This window comes from Lampetra fluviatilis, chromosome 74 (assembly GCF_964198595.1).
Source record: "Lampetra fluviatilis chromosome 74, kcLamFluv1.1, whole genome shotgun sequence".
In the NCBI taxonomy this organism is placed as follows: Eukaryota; Metazoa; Chordata; class Hyperoartia; order Petromyzontiformes; family Petromyzontidae; genus Lampetra; species Lampetra fluviatilis.
In genome coordinates, this window is record NC_136348.1 from 3,009,930 (window position 1) to 3,035,789 (window position 25,860).

At 45.8% G+C, this 25,860-nt stretch overlaps 1 protein-coding gene across 1 annotated transcript in view; it reads right to left on the minus strand.

The window, feature by feature from the left end:
• The window catches only part of LOC144953347 (uncharacterized), a 142,030-nt gene that overhangs the window by 69,870 nt on the left and 46,300 nt on the right, over positions 1–25,860 (minus strand). The window contains 7 exon segments of the mRNA XM_078883909.1: positions 766–1,139; positions 11,710–11,925; positions 14,860–15,570; positions 18,674–18,982; positions 21,105–21,341; positions 21,417–21,522; positions 23,519–24,177. Of these exon segments, the coding sequence (XP_078740035.1) occupies positions 766–1,139; positions 11,710–11,925; positions 14,860–15,570; positions 18,674–18,982; positions 21,105–21,341; positions 21,417–21,522; positions 23,519–24,177 (2,612 nt within the window).

A 25,860-nucleotide genomic window follows, 5' to 3' on the forward strand; every position in this document is an offset into this window, starting at 1 on the left:
TATTCCTGGAACGGATCTGTGTGTGGGAAGGCATTTTCACAGTCGTCAACTCTTAAAAGGCATCAGAAGGTCCACAACGATAGGAAACTGAAATCAAAAGCTGAAATTCAAGGTGCTGCAATGAGTCCTGAAGAAGTTTCCACCTTCGATCCCATGCAGTTGGATCCCGAGAGATGGCTGGATGTAATGGAGTGGCTCGAGAGTCAACCAGAGAGCTCGGAGTGACTGAAAAAATAGTCACAAACTTTCAAAAAAAATAGTCACAAACTTTCAAATTGTAAACTCACATTGCATACTCTAACATTATAAACTCTAACAATATATGCTTGAAAAAACCCGTTTAAAATGTTGAGAAAAGATCTAACTGAAGATGCATTCCAACTTTAGCTCAACAGGAAGACTTAAACACTACAATATTGTCCGGAATTGAATCATATCACAACCACTGCTCATCACGCCACTTCGGCAAGTAATCCGATAACATTACAAACCACCATTGTGCACGTCATTAAACTCTCACAAAAACTGTAAAACTAAAACGGTCAAAATTACACACAAGTTATCGATACGGCTTTAAAGGTATAACCACCTGACGTAATATTTGTTCAGTCATCCCTGACTCTCGGTTTGATCGTCGAGCCACTCCATTACATCCATCCATCTCTCGGGATCCAACTGCATGGGATCGAAGGCGGAAAATTCTTCAGGACTCATTGCAGCACCTTGAACTTCAGCTTTTGATTTCAGTTTCCTATCATTGTGGACCTTCTGTGCGTGTTAAGATTTGACGACTGTGAAAATGCCTTCCCACACACAGAGCACAGGAATGGCTTCTCGCCCGTGTGTGCTCTCTGATGAATCTGAAGATGTGATGACTGTGCAAATGTCTTCCCACACACAGAGCACAGGAATGGCTTCTCGCCCGTGTGTGTTCTCTGGTGACTCTGAAGATGTGATGACCGTGCAAATGTCTTCCCACACACAGGGCACAGGAATGGCTTCTCGCCCGTGTGTGTTTTCTGGTGACTCTGAAGATGTGATGACTTTGCAAATGTCTTCCCACACACAGGGCACAGGAATGGCTTCTCGCCCGTGTGTGTTCTTTGGTGTCTCTTAAGACATGATGGCCATGAAAAGGACTTCCCACACACAGAGCAATTCAATGGCTTCTTGCCTCCGTGTGCGTGGGGCTGTGGAGAGCGTCTCTGCTCCATGTGAGCGTAGTAACAGCAGCGGTGTTATCGAGTCAAAAGTACGCTATCGGCCGCAAGGATGTTTAGCGTTGAGTTTTAGATTTTGTTAACTGCTAAAACAAGAACGACACTCGCGTCTAACCGAGATGCAAAAAAATCTCGCTAATGTGACGGCGAACACGTTTAAGAGTTTAATCGCGAAAATAGACACTTACTTGGAGATTCACGGTATATCGATGTCTGGAACCCGTCTGAAGATGTCGCCACGAACTCTCCCGACGCAAAGTCGCCTAACTGTCGACACAGCAATTGTGCTCGCCAGGCTGCGTTGTCTCGCGGTTGAAGGGCGATCAGCAGAGCGACGAGTCGAGCGTCCAACCTCATCAAGTTCCCTCTCGAAATGGCATTGAGCTCTGCTTCTGAGCCGCCTTATAACTCCCCCCCTAGGATCCAATCCTTTGTCTTTCAGGATATTTGCATTCGATTGTTAATTTTGGAAGGTACAATCCGCATGTATACTAACATATCGAAGGGTAATGTGCCCATTGTGCGTCATGCATGCATATGTAAGTGCATCTCAGTGTGTAATTGTGCGCTTATTTTTAATAAATGGAAAAACACGTTCCCCATGCCCTCCATTGTCCTCGATTTAAAGTGAATGCTGCCCCGTGGCGTTGCCAATAACCGCCGAGCTTCGGGAGTGAGCACGTACAGACGCCTAGTGACCACACTTGCAACACAATCACTCTAACATCAGTAACCAAAATCCGATCTGGTACGTGGTCTCCGCTTGGTCTGGTTTGTATCCGTCATTACTCAGGAGACAAACAGCGAGGCATGGTTTGGCCAGCCACCAGCAGCTTTTAAAGTCGCCAAAGGGAATTTAATAGTTGCTTTCAAACAACACTATCACCAATGGTGGTTTACAGGCTAGGCTGTTAAGCGGACAATCAGTCTTTTTGGGCAAGGCGTATGGGAAAATACACACCTCTGTTATCCCATAAACATAATGCACAGCATCGGTAAGGCTGTCTTGTTGGGGAGATGTAGTTTGGGTAAGGTGCTGTCACTGGAGTTAGGCGATGTGACTGGGTTATCACACGGATTCCGAAAAGCAGCTTAGACGATACGATCCACTGCGCTCCATGTCCCCACATAAACGACGACATTCTGAGTTTTTAAATAGTGGAATATATATTTGTAAATACGTGTTTTAAATAATGTTTATTGTATTTATGTTACAATGTGTGATTGTTATACTCTTTATTTGTGTATACTGTATATACTTATATGGCTATTCGATTCCATTGATACGACACATGCATCCAACAGTGGAAAGTGTGATTCTAATACGACGAGTGGGATTCGAATTATTGTAATTCGATTCTAATCCTGCATATCCTACCCCCGGTTGGCATATTAACTTACCATACGTACAACCACAGTGTGATTCTAATGAGCTCAGTGCGATTCTAATGATTAGTATGCGATTATAATCCCATACCTCCAATTATGTGGTTCTGCACTATAACAGTTAATCGTATTTTAAAGCGTAACAATGGATAGTTTGTAGTTCATATGTTATAATATTATATTTCACTATGTTAGAGTTTATCATGTGAGAGTTTACAATGTCAGAGTTGATCAAATGCGACGATCAAGAGCGTCAATCTTGATCGACGCAGAAGCAAATACAGCAGCAGCAACATCACATTTCGAGGGCGACGCAGCTACTTCTGATTCTGCTGCTTCCGCTGCTCAGATATTTGTTGCCAGGCCCTGCTCTCGCGGGACCGCACACGTCTTTGGAAATGATTGAGATGATGATGTCTGAGCTGATAATTAATTTAATAAAGAGTACTTTGTTTGTGTGTAGGTCTGTGTCATCGGGGATCAAGCGAACACTGCTTATGAATGAACTCGAACACCTTTATGACCGACATTCTACTAATTTTCGTTATGAATGAACTCGCACACCAGCATGCCGTCCATGGAGACGTGATCAACGTCAATACATAATAATGGTAATAAGCCGGATAAACCGAAAAGTACCCATTGTACCCATCAAACAGTCAGCTGGGTTGCCCCATGGGGGTATTGACCCATGGGCGAAACTGTAGGGGGCGCTACGCAACTGGCCGTGCTCCCGGCAGGTGAAGCTGCCAGCTCAGTCCGCTAAGACTCACTGTATAGCGACCCCCGCCTACTCGAAAGGTAAAGTTGTTTGGGCTGTTTTTATATATAGTATAAATTGATTATCTTTCATTTAATTTTATTTTATTTTCTTGTTTTATTTAATTTAAATTTATGAATGATGCCCTGACTGGTGAGCATTTTAAATTTAGTTGTACTGGTGACAATGACAATAAACGATTATCTATCTATTATCTATTATCTAATCGCAGCACCCAGCACCCATTTTTTACATAAATATACGTAATATTAGCGTAACTACCATTCGCATACTTGCATACACAGCACACTCACACAGCGCAGGGTCTGTGCCCACAGTGCACTGCACCACTGCGGCACAGACCTTGCCAGACGTATGCTTTCGCTCTCTTTGCCGGCGGTAGTATTTATTTATATCGAATCAATGTGAGCTTTCGCTTTTTGCCAGCTGTTTTATTTTTATCGAATCAGAGTGAGCTGTCAGGGCGGGGCCGTAAATAAATAAATAAACGTCCAGATACGCACGCAGACGACCAAACCAGCGTAGTTGTTTAAGATGCATTATTCTAATCATTTTAATCCGATCCTAATCCTAAAACATCTTGGCTGTCTCCCCCATCAACATGTGGTCCTAGAGGGGAAAGGTCCCCGTTATAAATAGTTTAGCAACCTTCCGGTCCCTCGAAGTATACCGGAGATCACTTGCACTCTAAAACATGTAAACTGTAACACTCTAAAGACTACACTTAACATTAGACGACTATAAAATAGTTTTTTTAATACGTCATTTATAACACCATAAGCGAAATCCGCGATGTCTACCGCAGACATCGTTTCGGGCGCTTGTGTTGCCTCCGAAACGTCGTGATTTATTTTGCTTTAATTCTACCTACGTGACTTTATCGAAAGAACCAAATAGTATTAATTTCTGCAGTCGTGAAAGCTTCAAAACAATGTTTGAATATCATTACAATTATTAGAATCACAATGTGATCGTATTAGAATCACACTTTGCGCATGTATGTGTAATGTACGTGCAAGCGAACTGTGCTTGTATGTATGTAATATGGCCTTTGGATATGCGAACAGGAGGTCGTATATGGGGGGGGGGGTGCAGGATTAGGATCGGATTAAAATGATTAGAATAACACTATGGTGGTATTAGAATTACACTGAGCTAGAATGTACGTTATATGTAGATGCACATCTGGAGTCGAGAATGCAAAATTTGAGGTGCGCGGTTTTGATCGCATTAAAATTATTATAATAACAACGTGGTCCTATTAGAATCACGCTATCTACTGCTGCTGATGTTCGGGTGGCGGCCTTCGATTGGGGCTCAGATCTTCCTTTACTCGCCTGGTTGGTGCCACGGGACGCAGCGTCTCATCCGACAGGCGTTGTAGCAGCTGAGTGATGGCACCCGTGAGTTTGTCAACTTTCTCTTCAAGTTGAGGCCGTCTCGCTCGTGTTTACTTTGTTTAATCATAACTGTGTGTTGGTTAGTGCCATCGGGGCTTAGTGAATACTACTCATGAATGAACTCATACTTCTTTCGGATATGAATTGAAATAATGTTGGTAGAACAAGTCGCCTGCCTTTTCAAGACGAAATTGTTATCTTCAAGTGCGTTCGTAAATATACTGCTAAAATACACAGCATAGGCAAGGCTGCTTTGTTGGGGAGATGTAGTTTGGGTAAGGCGCTGTGACCGGTTGATGACACGGATTCTGAGTTAAACACTCGCTGCTTTGCCCCGTCGACAGCAGCTAAGGCTGTCATATACCGCCCCATTTACGAGTTGGCTGTATGATGTGTATAGTTGAAGGTGCTAGGTGTTGTTTTCTTCTAACAGCAACGAACGTGCGTGTGTTGTCTGTGTTTAGGATTTGTGCATTGATGTTTTTTTTTATTGCGACGTTTTTTGTTGAGTTCTGTCACTTGAGTGTTGCAGTTTGTTTAAGAATTCGTCACGTGAGCGTGGTGTTATGCTTGTGGGAATTTCTCTTTGTCACAATTTGTGATTGTTATAATAATTGTAACGATTCATAATCTCATGAGTTTATAATGGGTTTGTGCGTGTATTTATATAAATAAATTCCGTCTTTTGTTATTCGATGAAATCTAGCAGTGAAAATTGTGATTGTAATATGACCATGTTGTAATTGTAATAATTTGTATACGATCCTTGCACGTACACTATACATACATATTAGCGATTCGTATACGACCACACTGTGATTCTAATGCTTCTAATAATATTATAATACCTTATCTCCGATTATATGGTTGTAAATTGAAACACTAGTTTATAATCGTTTAATGTTTAGTGTTATCGTTTATAGTATTACAGTTTACATGTTATAGAGTACAGTTTAACCCCGACATACTTCGGGATTAGTGACTGGTACGTTTGTAATAAAAGACTTGACCACGATCTCTGGCTCAGTGTCCTTTATTTGGTCCGTACTGTATTACCCACACGGCTGTCTCCTCTTTGCTCAGTCCCCACAGTGCTGACTCCGATGTCTCTCCAGACTCCACCAGCAGCCCCTCTGTTGGTCTCTGTCGCTCTTGTAGCCCCCACAGCAGCTCCGCTGCTGTTACTCACTCTCAGCCCCCTTGGCTGTAATCGCTGCTGCTCACTCCGCAGCGCTGACAGCCTCGTGCTGTCTCTCTCTCTCTTCGTCGCTCCTGCGACTCTCTGCAGCCACACCGCTGCCTCTAACACACAGCCTTCCTGGCTGTACTCTGGGGTCGGCTCCCGCTCGCCGGCGGTGCCCCCCTCCTCTCGTTCGCCCTCGTGGCCTCACCCTTTTCCATTCACAACCCGACTGCCTTCTCTTTCCGGTTTACCCGCTTAAGGACCCCAACCTTTCCCCCACGTCACCTGGCTCCGCCTCCTCGTGACGTCACATCCGGAAGGTCGCTTTCGCCCGCATTACACCACCCTCCCCCATAGAAAAAACCCAGCCGACCTCGGCTGAACAATACCAAAGCGTAATGCGGTGAACCGACCTTCCCCCTTAAAGGACACTAAGCATGTAATATAACAACAAGAACAACAACAGCACAAAGCACAACAACGCACATCCGCATGTCGTACACGACAGCCACCCGGCCCCAGGGTAGTGGAGACGATGTAATTCCGGCCCGCTTAAGAAAACCCCAATAATTACCCAAATAACCGCGATGGACGCCCCAGTATTTACATTTTAACAACAATATTATTTACACGTGAAAACAACAACAACAAAAAAAAATTCTGCTCTTACCCACCAGCAGTCCCCCCTTGAGGACCAGCACAGACCTCAGACGTACACAGCATGTACCCACAGTCACTCTCAACAAACCAACAAAACCCCTAATCGCACACCCTCGCGTGGAGAGAGCCACGCTCCCCAGCGGTAACGTTTAATTCGCCGTAACCCTCACCGTGGTCGTCAACCCACGGCAACATCCATTTACCATACTCTCAGCTAGTGCCATTTCGGGGATGAGCAGCACTCGGCCATGCTCCTCCCTTACTATCCCATCAGCGATGGACACACACCAGCCTTGCCAAAAATAATGACGTTGCAACGTCAACAAAGTCTTCTGCACCCCTAAATGCAATAGTGTGTCACAATGGAGAGTTCTAATCAACTCGAATCGCAAGGACGTTGGTAGCACCACACGCCAGCTTTCCTGGAACCCTTCTTGCCACATAAGCAGACCATCTCGGAGAGCGGTTCGCGGCCCCACAGCCGTACTCGGACTCCCATTGTCCCTCATAGACCGCTTCCGCATGGACAACAACAACTCATTCATCATTTGTTCCCGAATCCAGACAGACCGCGGCAGATTCAAAACCCCGTCAGTCGGTCCCGGTTCCATCGGAGTATCCGACTTCTCGACGGCCAACGTAAGCGGCTGAGGGGGGTTTAGAATCGGCGAACACCTATGCGTCCCCGACGCACATTTACAAGGGGCGCGCCCTGGTAATCTGGAAAGTGCGTCAGCGTTCGCATGGCGCACTCCCTTCCGATGTTGAATTTGGAAGGAGAATGCCTGTAGCGTGTCCAACCAACGTGCCCACTGTCCCGATGGCTGGTCCATTTTAAGTGCATATTGCAAGGCCGCATGATCCGTACGCACAATAAAAGAACGACCGTAAAGGTACGGTCGAAATTGCCGTAGGAAAAACCAACCGCCAAAAGTTCTCTACGAGTGACACAGTAGCGTGTTTCCGCAGGCGACAAGACTCGGCTACCATACGCCACGACGCGCTCTACGCCCCCTTTAGACTGTGATAATACCGCCCCATTACCTGTGTCACTCGCGTCCGTATCAAGAATGAAAGGGCGATCAAAATCGGGATAATCCAATGTCGGAGCCGTAGCCAATAGATCACGCAGACTCCGAAAGGCCGCCTCTTCCGGCTGTCCCCAAACAAATTTCCGTCCTTTACCCATAAGGAGATGCAAGGGCCTCGCAATCGTCGCAAAACCCGGCACAAATCTTCGGTAATACGAGGCAAATCCCAAAAACCGCCGAACATCCCCCACGGTGGCCGGAGTCGGCCAATCCCGGACGCACGCCGTCTTTTCCGGATCCGTTGACACCCCCTCAGCACTCACAATGTGCCCCAGATAACGGACGGACCGTTGCAGTAGGTGGCATTTCTTTGGTTTAAATTTTAAATTCGCAGAGCGCATCCTCGTGAACACTGTCTCCAGCCGTGTTAAATGTTCCTCAAATGTGCGGCTGAAGACAATGATATCGTCCAAATATATAAGACACGTCTGCCACTGCAACCCCGTCAAACGAGCTCCATCAATCTTTGAAATGCGCTTCATAGCCAAGGGAAGATCAATCCCTCGGCAAGGCCAGATATCAACGACCCCCCCCACGGGGCAATGTTCTCTTATAGAGACAATAACGCCCTAACCCAAATCCCGTGAGCCCCCAGCACACCAGGTTCAGTCTGCCACCGCACAACTGAACCATGACTCCCCGAGCCATATGAGCACACGGCCCATTAGTTTAAGACATACCACGGAGGTCTCGCCTCCGGGCTGTCAGGTCAGCCATCAGCCATAGGCCGACGTGACCACCACTCGTGCATCACCCAATCAACAATGGCAGGCATAACAGATGGAATATTTGCCCCACCGAGGTTTTTCCCGCGCGCTCAAAATGGCGGCCCCCTTCGCCCAGCGCGTTCGCGCAATATCTCGCGCGCACTCAAAATGGCGGCCCTTTCCGCAAAGCGCATCGACGCCATACCCCGCGTGTGCGCAAAATGGCGGCCCAACGTGCGAACACGTGGCCAGTTTTCTCCATTCGTGCACCCCAGCTTCCCTTTGCTGGGGGTCACAAATTGCTTCCCCCGTCTTATTGTAACAATCCCAACAACGATAGACGCACAGCCCCAGCTTGCTGCGCGCAGCAGTCATATCGGGGAATTTTTAACCAATATTTTACCAACCACATTGGTTACACAACCCAACTCGCAAAGCAACTCGTGGCTGCATGCGACCAACCGAATACGCGACGCAACTTGGCGCCAATTTACGGTCCCATTAGCGTTAACCTTTGAGACACCCACAACGGCGTCATCACGCACCCTCAAAGCGCGCTCTCTCTCTCACAAAGCGCCGTTACCCATAATATACACAAAATCGCGTGTACATAACATCCATACGACCAAATAATAGGGTCCCCCTCGAATTTGTTACCAATTTCCAAACAGGTACGCACAATTAATAACATCCCAACCCCAATAGTCAATCAATGCATCGCACCCCATAACCATACAGAACGGTGTAACAGCACATACAGTCAGCATATCGCGATCACACGCGCACATTTAAGCACAATAGCAAGCCGATCTGCAGGTAACCAACACACCATTAATCCAGTCGTAACATTGCAGCAACAACACAAATATTCTCTCTCTTGCAACAACCACATCGCACATCGCACCTCGCAGCACAATACACCAAAAATATATATATATATTTTTCAATTAAGCCCATCGCACAAGGTAACCCACGAGATGATACAGCGCAAGATACCCGACGCTCCCGAGTTAATAATTAACTTCGCCATCAAGATAACAACTCCACACCGCAGCGCACACACACAATTTAACACTCAGCAAGCACAGCATACTCTCCGTCCATTCTCAACACACGTACACACTTTAATTGACACCGAGCAACAAGCAGATAGCGCGTTCATCGTTATTACACACACATACCCACAGTCCGAACCGCGCTCCGCACAATCGAGTCATGAGAGAAACAAAATCGCCCCCCCCCGGCCCTCGAAAGATGGGTGAGGTGTGTGTAAAGGCCGGGTGCGTATCGTTACGACCCGCCCGGGGCTGCAGCAAGAAGAGGACGGCAGGGCGGCAACTTGAGTCGTCTCGCAGAACTCGTTCGGCGACTTGACTGCTCCGTTGTCACGCACCCGAGCCAGGACGGCAGAGCTCCCGCCCCAGCAGCTGTAGCGTCGTCGTCCTCTCCTCGCAGCTCCCCCTCGCAAAACAGCAGCTCACAGCAGGCTGCTCTCCCCGCGGCACCTCCAGATGGCAGCGCAAGGCTGCCTCTCCGCCGCGATGTTGAAGATGGCGGCGTCTCCCCGCCGCGGTGAAGACAAGATGGCGGCTTCCCGCCGTTTCTCCCCTGCCACGCCCAAGATGGCGTCTTCGTGCCGCGTGGCAGATGGCGCTGGCAGCGCAGGCAAGGCGTCGGCCTGCAGACCACCATCGGCTCTCCCCACTGCCGTCGTCGGCGTGGTGAGCTCACACGGTTTCGCCAGCACGATTTTCCAGGTCTCCAGCTGCGCCATCTGTCTCAATCGTAAGTCGGATGATGTAGCAGATGATGGCACAGGAATATTCTTTCTTCCGAGCCGTCTTGACAAGTCGTTTCACTTCTGACACCAGTGTAATAAAAGACTTGACCACGATCTCTGGCTCAGTGTCCTTTATTTGGTCCGTACTGTATTACCCACACGGCTGTCTCCTCTTTGCTCAGTCCCCACAGTGCTGACTCCGATGTCTCTCCAGACTCCACCAGCAGCCCCTCTGTTGGTCTCTGTCGCTCTTGTAGCCCCCTTGGCTGTAATCGCTGCTGCTCACTCCGCAGCGCTGACAGCCTCGTGCTGTCTCTCTCTCTCTTCGTCGCTCCTGCGACTCTCTGCAGCCACACCGCTGCCTCTAACACACAGCCTTCCTGGCTGTACTCTGGGGTCGGCTCCCGCTCGCCGGCGGTGCCCCCCTCCTCTCGTTCGCCCTCGTGGCCTCACCCTTTTCCATTCACAACCCGACTGCCTTCTCTTTCCGGTTTACCCGCTTAAGGACCCCAACCTTTCCCCCACGTCACCTGGCTCCGCCTCCTCGTGACGTCACATCCGGAAGGTCGCTTTCGCCCGCATTACACGTTGATGAACGATTAACTACGGGGACCTTTCACCTCAAGGAACACGTGTTAATCGTGTAGACAGCCAAGATGCTGCCGGTTAAGGGCACGCTTGTGTGACGGAGATCCTACACCTGGAATTATGTGAACATGTTTTTGCTAGGAACATTATAAAATAAAGAACGGACAAACATTTGTTAAAAATACGTTTTTATTCATCTGCAATAATGTTTACGTTGAAATTCGAACCGAATATTTATCATGTCCTATGTTCAAACAGTTACAGTACATTTTAAACTTTATCCGTTCCAGGAATACCAAAGCGTTAAAGTATCATTCCCCATGATTTCCTTAATAGTTCACCACATTTGTTCACTGTGCGTCTATGTTGAAGTCAAAGCCATTCATCCAACGAACGCGTCATCAATGTACATCCTGAAATGGGTTATCAAAGTCGATTAATACCAACGAAAAAAAGCTATATACTTGAAAAAAATCATTTTTAAATGTTGAGAAAAGATCTAACTACAGACGCTTTCCACCTTTAGCTCAACAGGAACACTTAACGACTACAATTGAACCCTCTCACAACCAGTGCTCATCACACCACTTCGGCAAGTAATCCGATAACATTCCAAACCACCACTGGGCACGTCATTAAACTCTCAAAAAAACTGTAAAACTAAAATGGTCAAAATTACACACAAAAGTACTCGATACGGCTTAATAGGTATAACCGCATGCAACATTATATTTCAGTCACCCCGAGCTCTCGGTTTGATCCTCGAGCCACTCCATTACATCCAGCCATCTCTCGGGATCCAACTGCATGGGATCGAAGGTGGAATTATCTTCAGGACTCATTGCAGCACCTTGAATTTCAGCTTTTGATTTCAGTTTCCTATCATTGTGGACCTTCTGATGCCTGAAAATGCCTTCCCACACACAGGGCACAGGAATGTCTTCTCGCCCGTGTGTGTTCTCTGATGAATCTGAAGATGTGATGACTGAGCAAATGCCTTCCCACACACAGGGCACAAGAACGGCTTCTCGCCCGTGTGTGTTCTCTGATGGTTCTGAAGAGTTGACGAGTGTGCAAATGTCTTACCACACACAGGGCACAGGAATGGCTTCTCACCCGTGTGTGTTTTCTTATGATCTTGAAGAGTTGATGACCGTGCAAATGCTATCCCATAAAAGTACGCTATCGCGTCTAACCCGAGACGCAAAAAAATTCCGTAAATGTGACGACAACACGTTTAAGAGTTTATCCGCGAAAATAGACACTTACTTGGAGATCCACGGTATATCGATGTCTGGAACCCGTTTGAAGATGTCGCCACGAACTCTCCCGACGCAAAGTCGCCTCACTGTCGACACAGCAATTGTGCTCGCCAGGCTGCGTTGTCTCGCGGTTGAAGGGCGATCAGCAGAGCGACGAGTCGAGCGTCCAACCTCAAGTTCCCTCTCGAAATGGCATTGAGCTCTGCTTCTGAGCCGCCTTATAACTCCCCCCCTCGGATCCAATCCTTTGTCTTTCAGGATATTTGCATTCGATTGTTAATTTTGGAAGGTACAATCCGCATGTATATTAACATACCGAAGGGTATTGTGCCCATTGTGCTTCATGCATGAATATGTAAGTGCATCTCAGTGTGTAATTGTGCGCTTATTTTGAATAAATGGAAAAACTTTGTCCTCGATTTAAAGAGAAATTAGCATGTAACTTTAGAAAAGGAAGAGAGCTGCCTTCTCGACGAGGGAGTGAAACCAAATAGGTAATATTCTTTTACAGCGTTACAATGGATAGGTTGTAGTTCATAGGTTATAATATTATTATGTTTCACTATGATAGAGCTTAACATGTGAGAGTCTACAATATCAGAGTTGATCAAATGCGACGATCATGGCGGGTTCAGGTACAGGTCATAGAGGTGGGAGATGTAAAGACAGTGCGTCAACTAAGGGACAAGTGGTGACAACAGGATAGAGAGAGTTTGAGAAGGGAAGGCGAGACCAAGTGTGGGCGGAGGTTCACGCCGAGAATGAGAGAGGGGGAGGAACGAGGTTCGGGGCTGTGTTGGCTGGTTGCTGTTTCGTCGTCGTCATTGCTATATCGTGACGCCTGGGTCCTACGCCGCGTTAAATGCTAAATAAAATAACCCTCTGCAGTCTGAGTCCGTAGTCATTACAATTGCAATGATCACGGGCTTATATTGAGTTTGTGCGTTTATTGAAACATATGCAGATATTGTATATTGCTATTGGATGTCATTGAGATGGAACATTCATCTAGCAGTCACAATCCTGATTCTAATATGACCATAGTGATAATTAATTTAATAAAAAGTACTTTTCGATTTAAAGCTTTCGTGACTGCAGGGATTCATCTTCTTGGTTCTTTCGTTAAAGACACGTAGAAGGGAAGTAAAAAAATAATAAAAAATAAAACATAATAAAATAATTATTATGTTAAAACATAATAAAATAATTATTATGTTTTATTTTTATTATTTTATTACTTCCCTTCTACGTGACCTTACCGAAAGAACCAAGAAGAAAAAAGAGTACTTTGTTTGTGTGTAGGTCTGTGTCATCGGGGATCAGCGAACACTGCTTGTGAATGAACTCGCACACCTTTATGACCGATATTGTACTAATTTTGGTTGATCGAGACGAACAAGGCACGTGCCATGTCCAGACGAATTGATATTAACAATATTGTCCTTAAATATAATGCTAACACTGGATTAACGTTACCACTGGATTAAACATGCACATTTTTAACCCTGCCTAGCATTTATGACTAACGATTCGCATTTCCACATAACATATATTCAAGCACAGTAAAATGCGCATACGAACATATTGTTACTAGAATAATTTTAATGCGATTCTAACCCTGCAAACCCCCACAGTTCGCATATCCGTCCCCCGATTCGATTGAACGTATACTTTACATACATATGAGCGATTAAAATGCTTCTAATGACATTCTCATACCGTAACTATTATACATACATACATATGCGCAGAGTGTGATTCTAATACGATCACATTGTAATTCTAATACTTAAAATGAGATTATAATACCGTACCTCTGTTTTTGCTGTTATAAATGATTAAACTAGTTTATAGTAGTTTCATGTTTCGTGTTATCGTTTATAGTGTTACAGTTAACGTGTCATAGCGTACAGGATTCCATGTATACTTGATGATTAGGGACCGTAACGTTGTGAATCGATAAATAATGGGGCCCTTTCCCCTCCAGGAACACATGTTAATGGGGAGACAGCCAAGATGCTGCCGGTTAAGGGCAGATGTGTGACGAAGATCCTCCACCTGAAACTCGCTTAAAACACGTTGTTGATATGAATAAATAAACGGACACACATTTGTTAAAAAAAAACGTTTTTATTCATCTGCAATCATTTTTAAGTCAAAACTCGAACCGAATGTATTATGTCCTATGTTCAAACAGTTACAATACAATGCAAACCATATCCGTTCCAGGAATACCAACGCGTTAAAGTATCATTCCCCATTATTTCTTTATTAGTTCACCACATTTGTTCACTGTGCGTCTATGTTGAAGTCGAGGCCATATATCCAACGAACGCGTCATCAATGTACATCCTTAAATCGGTTATCTAAAGTCGAATAATACCAACCAAAAAAAGCTATATGCTTGAAAAAACCCGTTTAAAATGTTGAGAAAAGATCTAACTAAAGATGCATTCCAACTTTAGCTCAACAGGAAGACTTAAACACTACAATATTGTCCGGAATTGAATCATATCACAACCACTGCTCATCACGCCACTTCGGCAAGTAATCCGATAACATTACAAACCACCATTGTGCACGTCATTAAGCTTTCACAAAAACTGTAAAACTAACAAATATTACCTGACGTAATATTTGTTCAGTCATCCCTGACTCTCGGTTTGATCGTCGAGCCACTCCATTACATCCAGCCATCTCTCGGGATCCAACTGCATGGGATCGAAGGTGGAAACTTCTTCAGGACTCATTGCAGCACCTTGAATTTCAGCTTTTGATTTCAGTTTCCTATCATTGTGGACCTTCTGATGCCTGTTCATGGTTGATGTCCGTGCAAATGCCTTGCCACACACAGAGCACAGGAACGGCTTCTCGCCCGTGTGTGTTCTCTGGTGTCTCTGAAGATGTGATGACTGTGCAAATGCCTTCCCACACACAGGGCACAGGAATGGCTTCTCTCCCGTGTGTGTTCTCTGATGGTCTTGAAGAGTTGCCGAGTGTGCAAATGCCTTCCCACGCACAGAACACAGGAATGGCTTCTCGCCCGTGTGTGTTCTCTGATGAGTTTGAAGAGTTGATGAGTCTGCAAATGTCTTCCCACACACAGGGCACAGGAATGGCTTCTCGCCCGTGTGTGTTCTCTGATGAGTTTGAAGAGTTGATGTCCGTGCAAATGCCTTCCCACACACAGAGCACAGGAACGGCTTCTCGCCCGTGTGTGTTCTCTGGTGTCTCTGAAGATGTGATGACTGTGTAAATGCCTTCCCACACATAGGGCACAGGAATGGCTTCTCGCCCGTGTGTGTTCTCTGATGAGTTTGAAGAGTTGATGAGTCTGCAAATGTCTTCCCACACACAGGGCACAGGAATGGCTTCTCGCCCGTGTGTGTTCTCTGATGAGTTTGAAGAGTTGATGTCCGTGCAAATGCCTTCCCACACACAGAGCACAGGAACGGCTTCTCGCCCGTGTGTGTTCTCTGGTGACTCTGTAAATGTGATGATTGTGCAAATGCCTTCCCACACACAGAGCAATTGAATGGCTTCTTGCATCCGTGTGCGTGGGGCTGTGGAGAGCGTCTCTGCTCCATGTGAGCGTAGTAACAGCAGCGGTGTTATCGAGTAAAAAGTACGCTATCGGCCGCAAGTATGTTTAGCGTTGAGTTTTGGATTTTGTTAACTGCTAAAACAAGAACGACACTTTAACCGAGATGCAAAAAAATCTCGCTAATGTGACGGCGAACACGTTTAAGAGTTTATCCGCGAAAATAGACACTTACATAGAGATTCACGGTATATCGATGTCTGGAACCCGTTTGAAGATGTCGCCACGAACTCTCCCGACGCAAAGTCGCCTCACTGTCGACACAGCAATTGTGCTCGCCAGGCTGCGTTGTCTCGCGGTTGAAGGGCGATCAGCAGAGCGACGAGTCGAGCGTCCAACCTCATCAAGTTCCCTCTCGAAATGGCATTGAGCTCTGCTTCTGAGCCGCCTTATAACTCCCCCCCTCGGATCCAATCCTTTGTCTTTCAGGATATTTGCATTCGATTGTTAATTTTGGAAGGTACAATCCGCATGTCTATTAACATACCGAAGGGTATTGTGCCCATTGTGCTTCATGCATGAATATGTAAGTGCATCTCAGTGTGTAATTGTGCGCTTATTTTGAATAAATGGAAAAACTTTGTCCTCGATTTAAAGTGAATGCAGAGAAATTAGCATGTAACTTTAGAAAAGGAAGAGAGCTGCCTTCTCGACGAGGGAGTGAAACCAAATAGGTAATATTCTTTTACAGCGTTACAATGGATAGGTTGTAGTTCATAGGTTATAATATTATTATGTTTCACTATGATAGAGCTTAACATGTGAGAGTCTACAATATCAGAGTTGATCAAATGCGACGATCATGGCGGGTTCAGGTACAGGTCATAGAGGTGGGAGATGTAAAGACAGTGCGTCAACTAAGGGACAAGTGGTGACAACAGGATAGAGAGAGTTTGAGAAGGGAAGGCGAGACCAAGTGTGGGCGGAGGTTCACGCCGAGAATGAGAAAGGGGGAGGAACGAGGTTCGGGGCTGTGTTGGCTGGTTGCTGTTTCGTCGTCGTCATTGCTATATCGTGACGCCTGGGTCCTACGCCGCGTTAAATGCTAAATAAAATAACCCTCTGCAGTCTGAGTCCGTAGTCATTACAATTGCAATGATCACGGGCTTATATTGAGTTTGTGCGTTTATTGAAACATATGCAGATATTGTATATTGCTATTGGATGTCATTGAGATGGAACATTCATCTAGCAGTCACAATCCTGATTCTAATATGACCATAGTGATAATTAATTTAATAAAAAGTACTTTTTGATTTAAAGCTTTCGTGACTGCAGGGATTCATCTTCTTGGTTCTTTCGTTAAAGACACGTAGAAGGGAAGTAATAAAATAATAAAAAATAAAACATAATAAAATAATTATTATGTTAAAACATAATAAAATAATTATTATGTTTTATTTTTATTATTTTATTACTTCCCTTCTACGTGACTTTACCGAAAGAACCAAGAAGAAAAAAGAGTACTTTGTTTGTGTGTAGGTCTGTGTCATCGGGGATCAGCGAACACTGCTTGTGAATGAACTCGCACACCTTTATGACCGACATTGTACTAATTTTGGTTGATCGAGACGAACAAGGCACGTGCCATGTCCAGACGAATTGATATTAACAATATTGTCCTTAAATATAATGCTAACACTGGATTAACGTTAACACTGGATTAAACATGCACATTTTTAACCCTGTCTAGCATTTATGACTAACGATTCGCATTTGCACATAACATATATTCAAGCACAGTAAAATGCGCATACGAACATATTGTTACTAGAATAATTTGAATGCGATTCTAACCCTGCAAACCCCCACAGTTCGCATATCCGTCCCCCGATTCGATTGAACGTATACTTTACATACATATGAGCGATTAAAATGCTTCTAATGACATTCTCATACCGTAACTATTATACATACACATGCGCAGAGTTTGATTCTAATACGATCACATTGTAATTCTAATACTTAAAATGAGATTATAATACCGTACCTCTATTTTTGGTGTTATAAATAATTAAACTAATTTATAGTATTTTAATGTTTCGTGTTATCGTTTATAGTGTTACAGTTCACGTGTCATAGCGTACAGGATTCCATGTATACTTGATGATTAGGGACCGTAACGTTGTGAATCGATAAATAATGGGGCCCTTTCCCCTCCAGGAACACATGTTAATGGGGAGACAGCCAAGATGCTGCCGGTTAAGGGCAGATGTGTGACGAAGATCCTCCACCTGAAACTCGCTTAAAACACGTTGTTGATATGAATAAATAAACGGACACACATTTGTTAAAAAAACGTTTTTATTCATCTGCAATCATTTTTAAGTCAAAACTCGAACCGAATGTATTATGTCCTATGTTCAAACAGTTACAATACAACGCAAACCATATCCGTTCCAGGAATACCAACGCGCTAAAGTATCATTCCCCATTATGTCCTTATTAGTTCACCACATTTGTTCACTGTGCGTCTATGTTGAGGTCAAGGCCATATATCCAACGAACGCGTCATCAATGTACATCCTTAAATCGGTTATCTAAAGTCGATTAATACCAACCAAAAAAAGCTATATACTTGAAAAAACCCGTTTAAAATGTTGAGAAAAGATCTAACTAAAGATGCATTCTAACTTTAGCTCAACAGGAAGACTTAAACACTACAATATTGTCCGGAATTGAATCATATCACAACCACTGCTCATCACGCCACTTCGGCAAGTAATCCGATAACATTACAAACCACCATTGTGCACGTCATTAAACTCTCACAAAAACTGTAAAACTAACAAATATTACCTGACGTAATATTTGTTCAGTCATCCCTGACTCTCGGTTTGATCGTCGAGGCACTCCATTACATCCAGCCATCTTTCGGGATGCAACTGCATGGGATCGAAGGTGGAAACTTCTTCAGGACTCATTGCAGCACCTTGAATTTCAGCTTTTGATTTCAGTTTCCTATCATTGTGGACCTTCTGATGCCTGCTAAGATTTGAAGACTGTGCAAATGCCTTCCCACACACAGGGCACAGGAATGGCTTCTCGTCCGTGTGTGTTTTCTGATGGCGTTGGCAGTTTGCTGAAAGTGAAAATGCTATCCCACACACAGAACACAGGAATGGTTTCTCGCCAGTGTGTGTTCTCTGGTGTCTCTGAAGATGTGATGAGAGTGCAAATGTCTTCCCACACACAGGGCACAGGAATGTCTTCTCGCCCGTGTGTGTTTTCTTATGAGCTTGAAGAGTTGACGATTGTGCAAATGTCTTCCCACACACAGGGCACCGGAATGGCTTCTCGCCCGTGTGTGTTCTCTGGTGTCTCTGAAGATGTGATGAGTTTGAAAATGCATTCCCACACACAGAGCACGGGAATTGCTTCTCACCCGTGTGTGTTCTTTGGTGTCTCTGAAGATGTGATGGCCGTGAAAAGGACTTCCCACACACAGAGCAATTGAATGGCTTCTTGCCTCCGTGTGCGTGGGGCTGTGGAGAGCGTCTCTGCTCCATGTGAGCGTAGTAACAGCAGCGGTGTTTTCGAGTAAAAAGTACGCTATCGGCCGCAAGGATGTTTAGCGTTGAGCTTTGGATTTTGTTAACTGCTAAAACAAGAACGACACTCGCGTCTAACCGAGACGCAAAAAAATCCCGTAAATTTGACGACGAACACGTTTAAGAGTTTATCCACGAAAATAGACACTTACTTGGAGATTCACGGTATATCGATGTCTGGAACCCGTCTGAAGATGTCTCCACGAACTCTCCCTAAGCAAAGTCGCCTAACTGTCGACACAGCAATTGTGCTCGCCAGGCTGCGTTGTCTCGCGGTTGAAGGGCGATCAGCAGAGCGACGAGTCGAGCGTCCAACCTCATCAAGTTCCCTCTCGAAATGTCATTGAGCTCTGCTTCTGAGCTGCCTTATAACTCCCCCCTCTAAGATCCAATCCTTTGTCTTTCAGGATATTTGCATTCGATTGTTAATTTTGGAAGGTACAATATGCGTGTATATTAACATACCGAAGGGTAATGTGCCCATTGTGCTTCATGCATGAATATGTAAGTGCATCTCAGTGTGTAATTGTGCGCTTATTTTGAATAAATGGAAAAACTTTGTCCTCGATTTAAAGTGAATGCAGAGAAAGATTTAAAGTGAATGCAGAGAAATTAGCATGTAACTTTAGAAAAGGAAGAGAGCGGCCTTCTCGACGAGGGAGTGAACCCCAATAGGTAATATTCTTTTACAGCGTTACAATGGATAGGTTGTAGTTCATAGGTTATAATATTATGTTTCACTATGTTAGAGCTTAACATGTGAGAGTATACAATATCAGAGTTGATCAAACGCGACGATCAAGGGCGTCAATCGCGTGAGTGTGATCAGAGGCTTTAATCAAAGGCGTCATCCCATCACGGAACACCACCTCCCTGCGTATATCACAGCAACAGAAGCAACTACAGCAGCAACAACAGCAGCGACAACAACAGCAGCAACATCACATTTCGAGGGCGACGCAGCTACTTCCGATTCTGCTGCCCAGCTGTTTGTAGTCGGGACCTGCTCTCGCAGGACCCCAGACGTCTTTGGAAATGATTGCGATGATCATGTCTGAGCTGAGAATTAAGTCACTCAAGATTACTTTGTTTAACCATAACTTTATTTAGTTTAGTGTCATAGGGGCTCTGTGAATACTACTCATGAATGAAATCACACTCCTGTATGACCAACATTGTACTAAATTTGGTTGATCGAGTAGAACAAGGCACGTGCCACGTCCAGACGAATTCTTATCAACAACAGTGTCCTTAAATATGATGCTAAAATAAATGTTAACACTGGATTAAACGTGCACCTCTTAACCCCTCCCTCGCATTTACGACTAATGATGTGCATTTGCACATAACATACATTCAAGCACAATAAAATGCTAATACGACCATGTCCTGGAAACCATGGCAAGGTCATCCCATGAGGACTGCCTGGATGAAAACCAGCATGGAAGGGGCCCAGTGTGGGGCCAACTATGCTAATGGAATAGTCCCGTGTGTGTGTGTGATGTGAGGTCTCCTGGCAGCAGTCATTCTCCGCTGTAGTCCTGGCATCTGCTGCTCAGCTTCATTCCCCAGCTGTGGTCCCAGTGGCACCGTCTCTCTGGGGAACCGTGTGGTGTGTGTAGCGAGTATCACTGGGTGGGTGGATAGTGTGGTGATAGTGGTCACGGTTGGCACCGATGCACGACCACCGCCACCACCCCTACTGGGCGGTGGACCTGCCACCACAAAGCAGCACGCGGCGGAGGAGTGAGGCGATCGCTCTCGCCACGCGAGCGACGCCCCCTCGCTTCCTCTTCTTTTCGTGCATCTCCACCTGCATCTCTTCCATCTTTTCCTCCGTCTCATCCTCCTCCATCCCCTCTTCTTCATCCTCCACCACCATCTCCTCCTCTACCTCCTCCTCTTCCTGTACCACCTCCATCTTCTTCTCCTCCGCTAGAACCATCTCTTCCTCCTTCATCTCCTCCTCAACTTCCGGCACCACCATCACCACCGTCTTCTCTTCCTCCTCCACCACCATTGTTTCCCCTTTGTCCGTCGTCCCCATGTCCTCCACCACGACCATCTGTTCATCCTTTGTCTCCTTGTCCTCCATCTCCGTATTGTCTTTCTCCTCTCCCTCCGTGTTCTCCTCCATTGTCACCATCACAATCTCGTCCTCCTTTGCCTTCTCTTCCTCCGATTTCTCCTCCTCCTCTGTCTCTACCTCATCCTCCATCATCTCCTTCACCTCTTCCTTCGTCTCCTCCATAACCTCTGTCTTCACTTCAAAGGCCTGGACGAGTGAGGAGGAGGGCTGCACTGGCACAGATCTGTGAAGAGACAACACGACACCGTTCCACCTTCCTGCTACGGCAGGCATCGCCATCTAATAATAATAATAGTTCAATTTGTAACGCGCGCAAATTTGCAGACGTAGTGGCCGCAACTCAGAGGCGCGGAGCCAAGCTCAGAGTCGCTCAAAAGCATAATTGTAGAGGTGAGCTTTTAAGTGTCTCTTGAAGGAGGCGATTGAGGTGATGCTGCGAATGTGCAGAGGGATATCGTTCCAGACTGTTGGGGCTGCCACCGAGAAGCGGCGCATAGACATGACCATCCTGGATCTTGGTATCGAGAGGAGGTCGTGAGTCGCGCTGCGCAGGCATCTGCCGTGTGCTGAGCTGCAAGTTGTCAATAATGAAGAAAAGTACGGCGGGCAGGCGATATGAAGGCATCGTCCGTGGGTGGAATGTGTGGCGGATTAATTCGAGCTGAATAGAAACCGCAATAACGACATGGCCAGTGAGTGTGCTTAGTATTGGTGCTGTCATTCTCATGGCGCCAGGCTATCCTTGAGATAGGTGCAGCTGTGTCTCACACAGACTGCTGTAGCTTCACAGTAGTGGGTGGCGTTGCTGTGCAAATTTAGCTGAATAATTTGAAATGACATTCTTTTGGTTCTTTCGGTAAAGTCACGTAGGAATAAAATAAAATAAATGAAATCACAACGTTTCGATTGAAACACAAGCAATCATCATCAGGTGGGAAAATCACAGCAAGAAACTTTCTTGCAATAACGACATGGCCATCGAAACGTCGTGATTTAGTTTAATTTATTTTATTTCATACCTACGTGAATTTACCGATATAACCAAAGAGTATGGATCCCTGTAGTCACGAAAACTTCTAATCTAGATTGAAACTTTCTATTTGTATATTCTAATTGACCTCTTGCACATAATGTCCTAAGCATTTCAAATGGCATCGATAGAGATCCTGAACGTCCACTGTGACGGAATGGGTGTGGATCTGTGTGGTTAATGCAGCAGCAATAATGGCCAAGGCGGGAAGCAAGATCTGAACTGTAAGCAGTGAAGAATGAGTGCACGACAATTTGGTCGCTTCAACACATCCACGATTTCGAAAAAGTGTCCGACAGTGATCCGTGGTCGAGAGAGCCACCTCCCTTGACGTCGAAGGCATCTCAGAGTGCATTGCATGCGATGAGCCTCTCGCATCTCTCATCGCATCGCGTTTTAAATTGGACACCCATCTCAGTGGTAGCTGTCGCTGTGCATTACAAGGCGACTTGGCAGCTGGCCTGGAAACAGGCGATAGACAGCGAACATCTCACGGTGGAAGGAGGGTTACATGGTGAAGATATGCCCACTTCGTTATGTGGTCTAACCCAGAAACCAGTTATGAAAAATAAATCTGTCCTCAGTATAGCGGAATGTACACGTGGGGTTTGCAGTGTCTGTGAATTTTGAGAGCACGACAGGGCTTGAGCACCTGTGCCTCACAGCAACATTGACCTGGGTTTGATTTCCACGTTTGGCCACATTCTCCGTGTGGATTATGCAGCCACCTGTTCTGGGAATGTTCTGCAGCTTTCTACCTGTTACTGAACCCACACAAGCAATGCAAATCGTTCAATTTGGATCGCAAACAGTAGCAACTTTCTTGCAAAATGCGTGCAAACTTGGCAGGATGCTCCTGAAAAAAAGTCTTGAGACCGAGTAAGGCTGATGCTGCGTGAGAAGCATGGCAATAAATAACAAAAATAAACACACAGGGCGCACACGCAGAGTGGTTTACCGTGGCTCAGCGACTCCTGAGTTTGCTTTATCTTCTTGGAAGCCCTCTTCTCCAAAGCTCGGAGCAATTGGGCCCCACACAGGATTGGAGGACGTGGTGGCGGTGGCGGTGGTGGTAGCGGTGGTGGTGGTGGTGGTGGCGGTGGTGGTGCTGCTGGTGGTGGTGGTCGTGGTGGTGGCGGTGGTGGCGGTGGTGCTTCTGCTGGTGGTATCGGTCTGGAGCCATTGTCGCTCGATCTTGGCGAGGCGCTCCTCCTCCTCGAGGCTCTTTTGCTCCACAGGACGCTTCTCCTCCATCAAGTCCTCCTCCTCCTCCTCTTGACGCTTCACCTCAACGAGGCGCTTCTCCTGCATGAGACGTTTCTCCTCGAGGAGCTTCACCTTGCGAAAGCGCCTCTCCTCAAGACGCTTCTTCTTCTTCTCGAGACGCTTCAGCTCTATGAGACGCTTCACCTCAAAGAGGCGATTCTCCTCCATGAGGTGCTTCTCTTCCTCGACCCGCTGCACCTCAATGAGGCGCTGCTCCTCGACAAGGCGCTTCTCTTCTTCCACCCGCTTCTCCTCCATGAGGCGCTTCTCTTCCTTGACCTGCTTCACATCTATGAGGCGCTTCTCTTCCTCCAGATGCTTCTCCTTGAGACGCTTCACCTCGCGAAGGCGATTCTCCTCCATGAAGCGCGTTTCTTCAAGGAGGCGCTTTTCCATGACGCGTTTCACGTCGCTGAGGATTTTGTTTCGAAGGCACTTCTGCTCCGTTTGGTGCTTCAACTTGGCGAGGCGCTTCACCTCATTGGGGCGCTTCTCTTCCATTGTGCATTTCTCCTTCGCAAGGCGCTTGTCCTCCTGGAGACGCTTCACTCCGCTGAAGTTCTTCACCTCCCCAATGCTCCTCTGTTCACGCGAAGATAAGCACATGACTATTAAGACATGTTCACTCAGGACAAAATATATTCTCGCAGGCACACAAACATAGACGGGCACATAGACAAACAAAAATGCATACTGGCACATCTATGTCTGGATGCAAACATGTACATTAACTCATGGCATGATGTGATGATGGAGGGATGGAGTGATGGTGTTGGGAGATGGTGTTGTGATATGGAGAGGTGAAATTGTGGAATGTTCTGGAGAGACGGTGCCTTGTGATGGTATTGACGCTTTATGAGGCTCTATGATATTGTATTGATTCTAGATTTGAAGCTTTCGTGATGCAAGGATTCATACTCACGTATGTCACTTTACCGAAAAAACCTAAGAAAGAGTCACATACGTGACTTTACCGAAAAAACCTAAGAGTATATTGTATTGAGTTGGTGGTGGTGTGGTGTGATGAGAAAGGTGATGTGAAGAGATGGTGTGGTGATGTGAGGTGTAGTGATGTTTTGGTGCAATGGTGTGGGAGTGTGGAGAGAATGTGGTGTTTGACTCCCATAGACCCCATACACACCTTTGGGGAACGATTTTCATAGCTTTGGCCTGGGAAAGGGTCCACTTCATCCATAATGTCCCCCCACGTGGTCGACTGGCGCCATGACTCCCGGGCTACGGAAAACAAAATTAATTCAAAGGACGAGTAATGTATTAGAGAACGAAGCACGTGGAGATTCACGGAACTAATTCTGAGATTCCTGCAATTACCTCTTACCACATAACATGACCTGCTGTTGAGAAATATTAATCACATGGCAGTAAAACTTTACAAGTAAATATTTTTGTAAGCATGTTGAGATCATCAATTTCATAAAGTTGAGACCCCCATTTAAACCAATATGGCTGAATCTCAGTTCTAAATCCATGCGCTCTGCACACTTGACCTTAACATCTTCCCATCACCGCCACGTCTACTAAAAATAATTAATCAGGGGGCTGCCTCCTCATCATAAAAGCCACGTGATGCAGGTAACTGTGACTTACCATCATAGTCCTCCAAGATGTCAGCCCACTTGCGTTGTCTGTCCATGTTGTTGGGAAGCAGTAGTTTCTGTTTGATGTTGGAGGGCCTGGGGAGGTTGTAAAAACGCTAAGATTTAGCAACCTTTTGAATCACTCATCCTCACAATTATTCCATATTGACCACTCGCTGTACTAATCAAATCACTTTCGTGCCGTTTGTTTTACAAGTCCACTCACTCGCTTGTTTGCCCACTCACGCGTGCGTCAGATCACTCACTCATCCACCCACGCGAACATGTTTATTTCAACTGCCTATTGCATTAAACATAATCGCCAGACATAACCGTGATGTTTAACCTCTAATCCAGACAAGCATGTTGATGCACAGCACATTTGTATTAATCGACTGTTTGATATAGGCCCCCCTATGTCTTGTAGGTCATTGGGGTCAAATGACCATACTTAAATCATTTGTTATAACCCGAGAATGACGTCGTAGGTCACGTGATGTCAGAGATACCGCCCATGTGGCTGTGACGTCACAGATAGGAGACGTCTATGGCAGCAGCTAGGGTCTGAACTAAAAGGCAGACTCCTCCCCCGTGTTGGATAACATTCAATACATGTAATGCAGGGCACAATTATGCAGGCAATCAGAACACAATCATTATAGACATG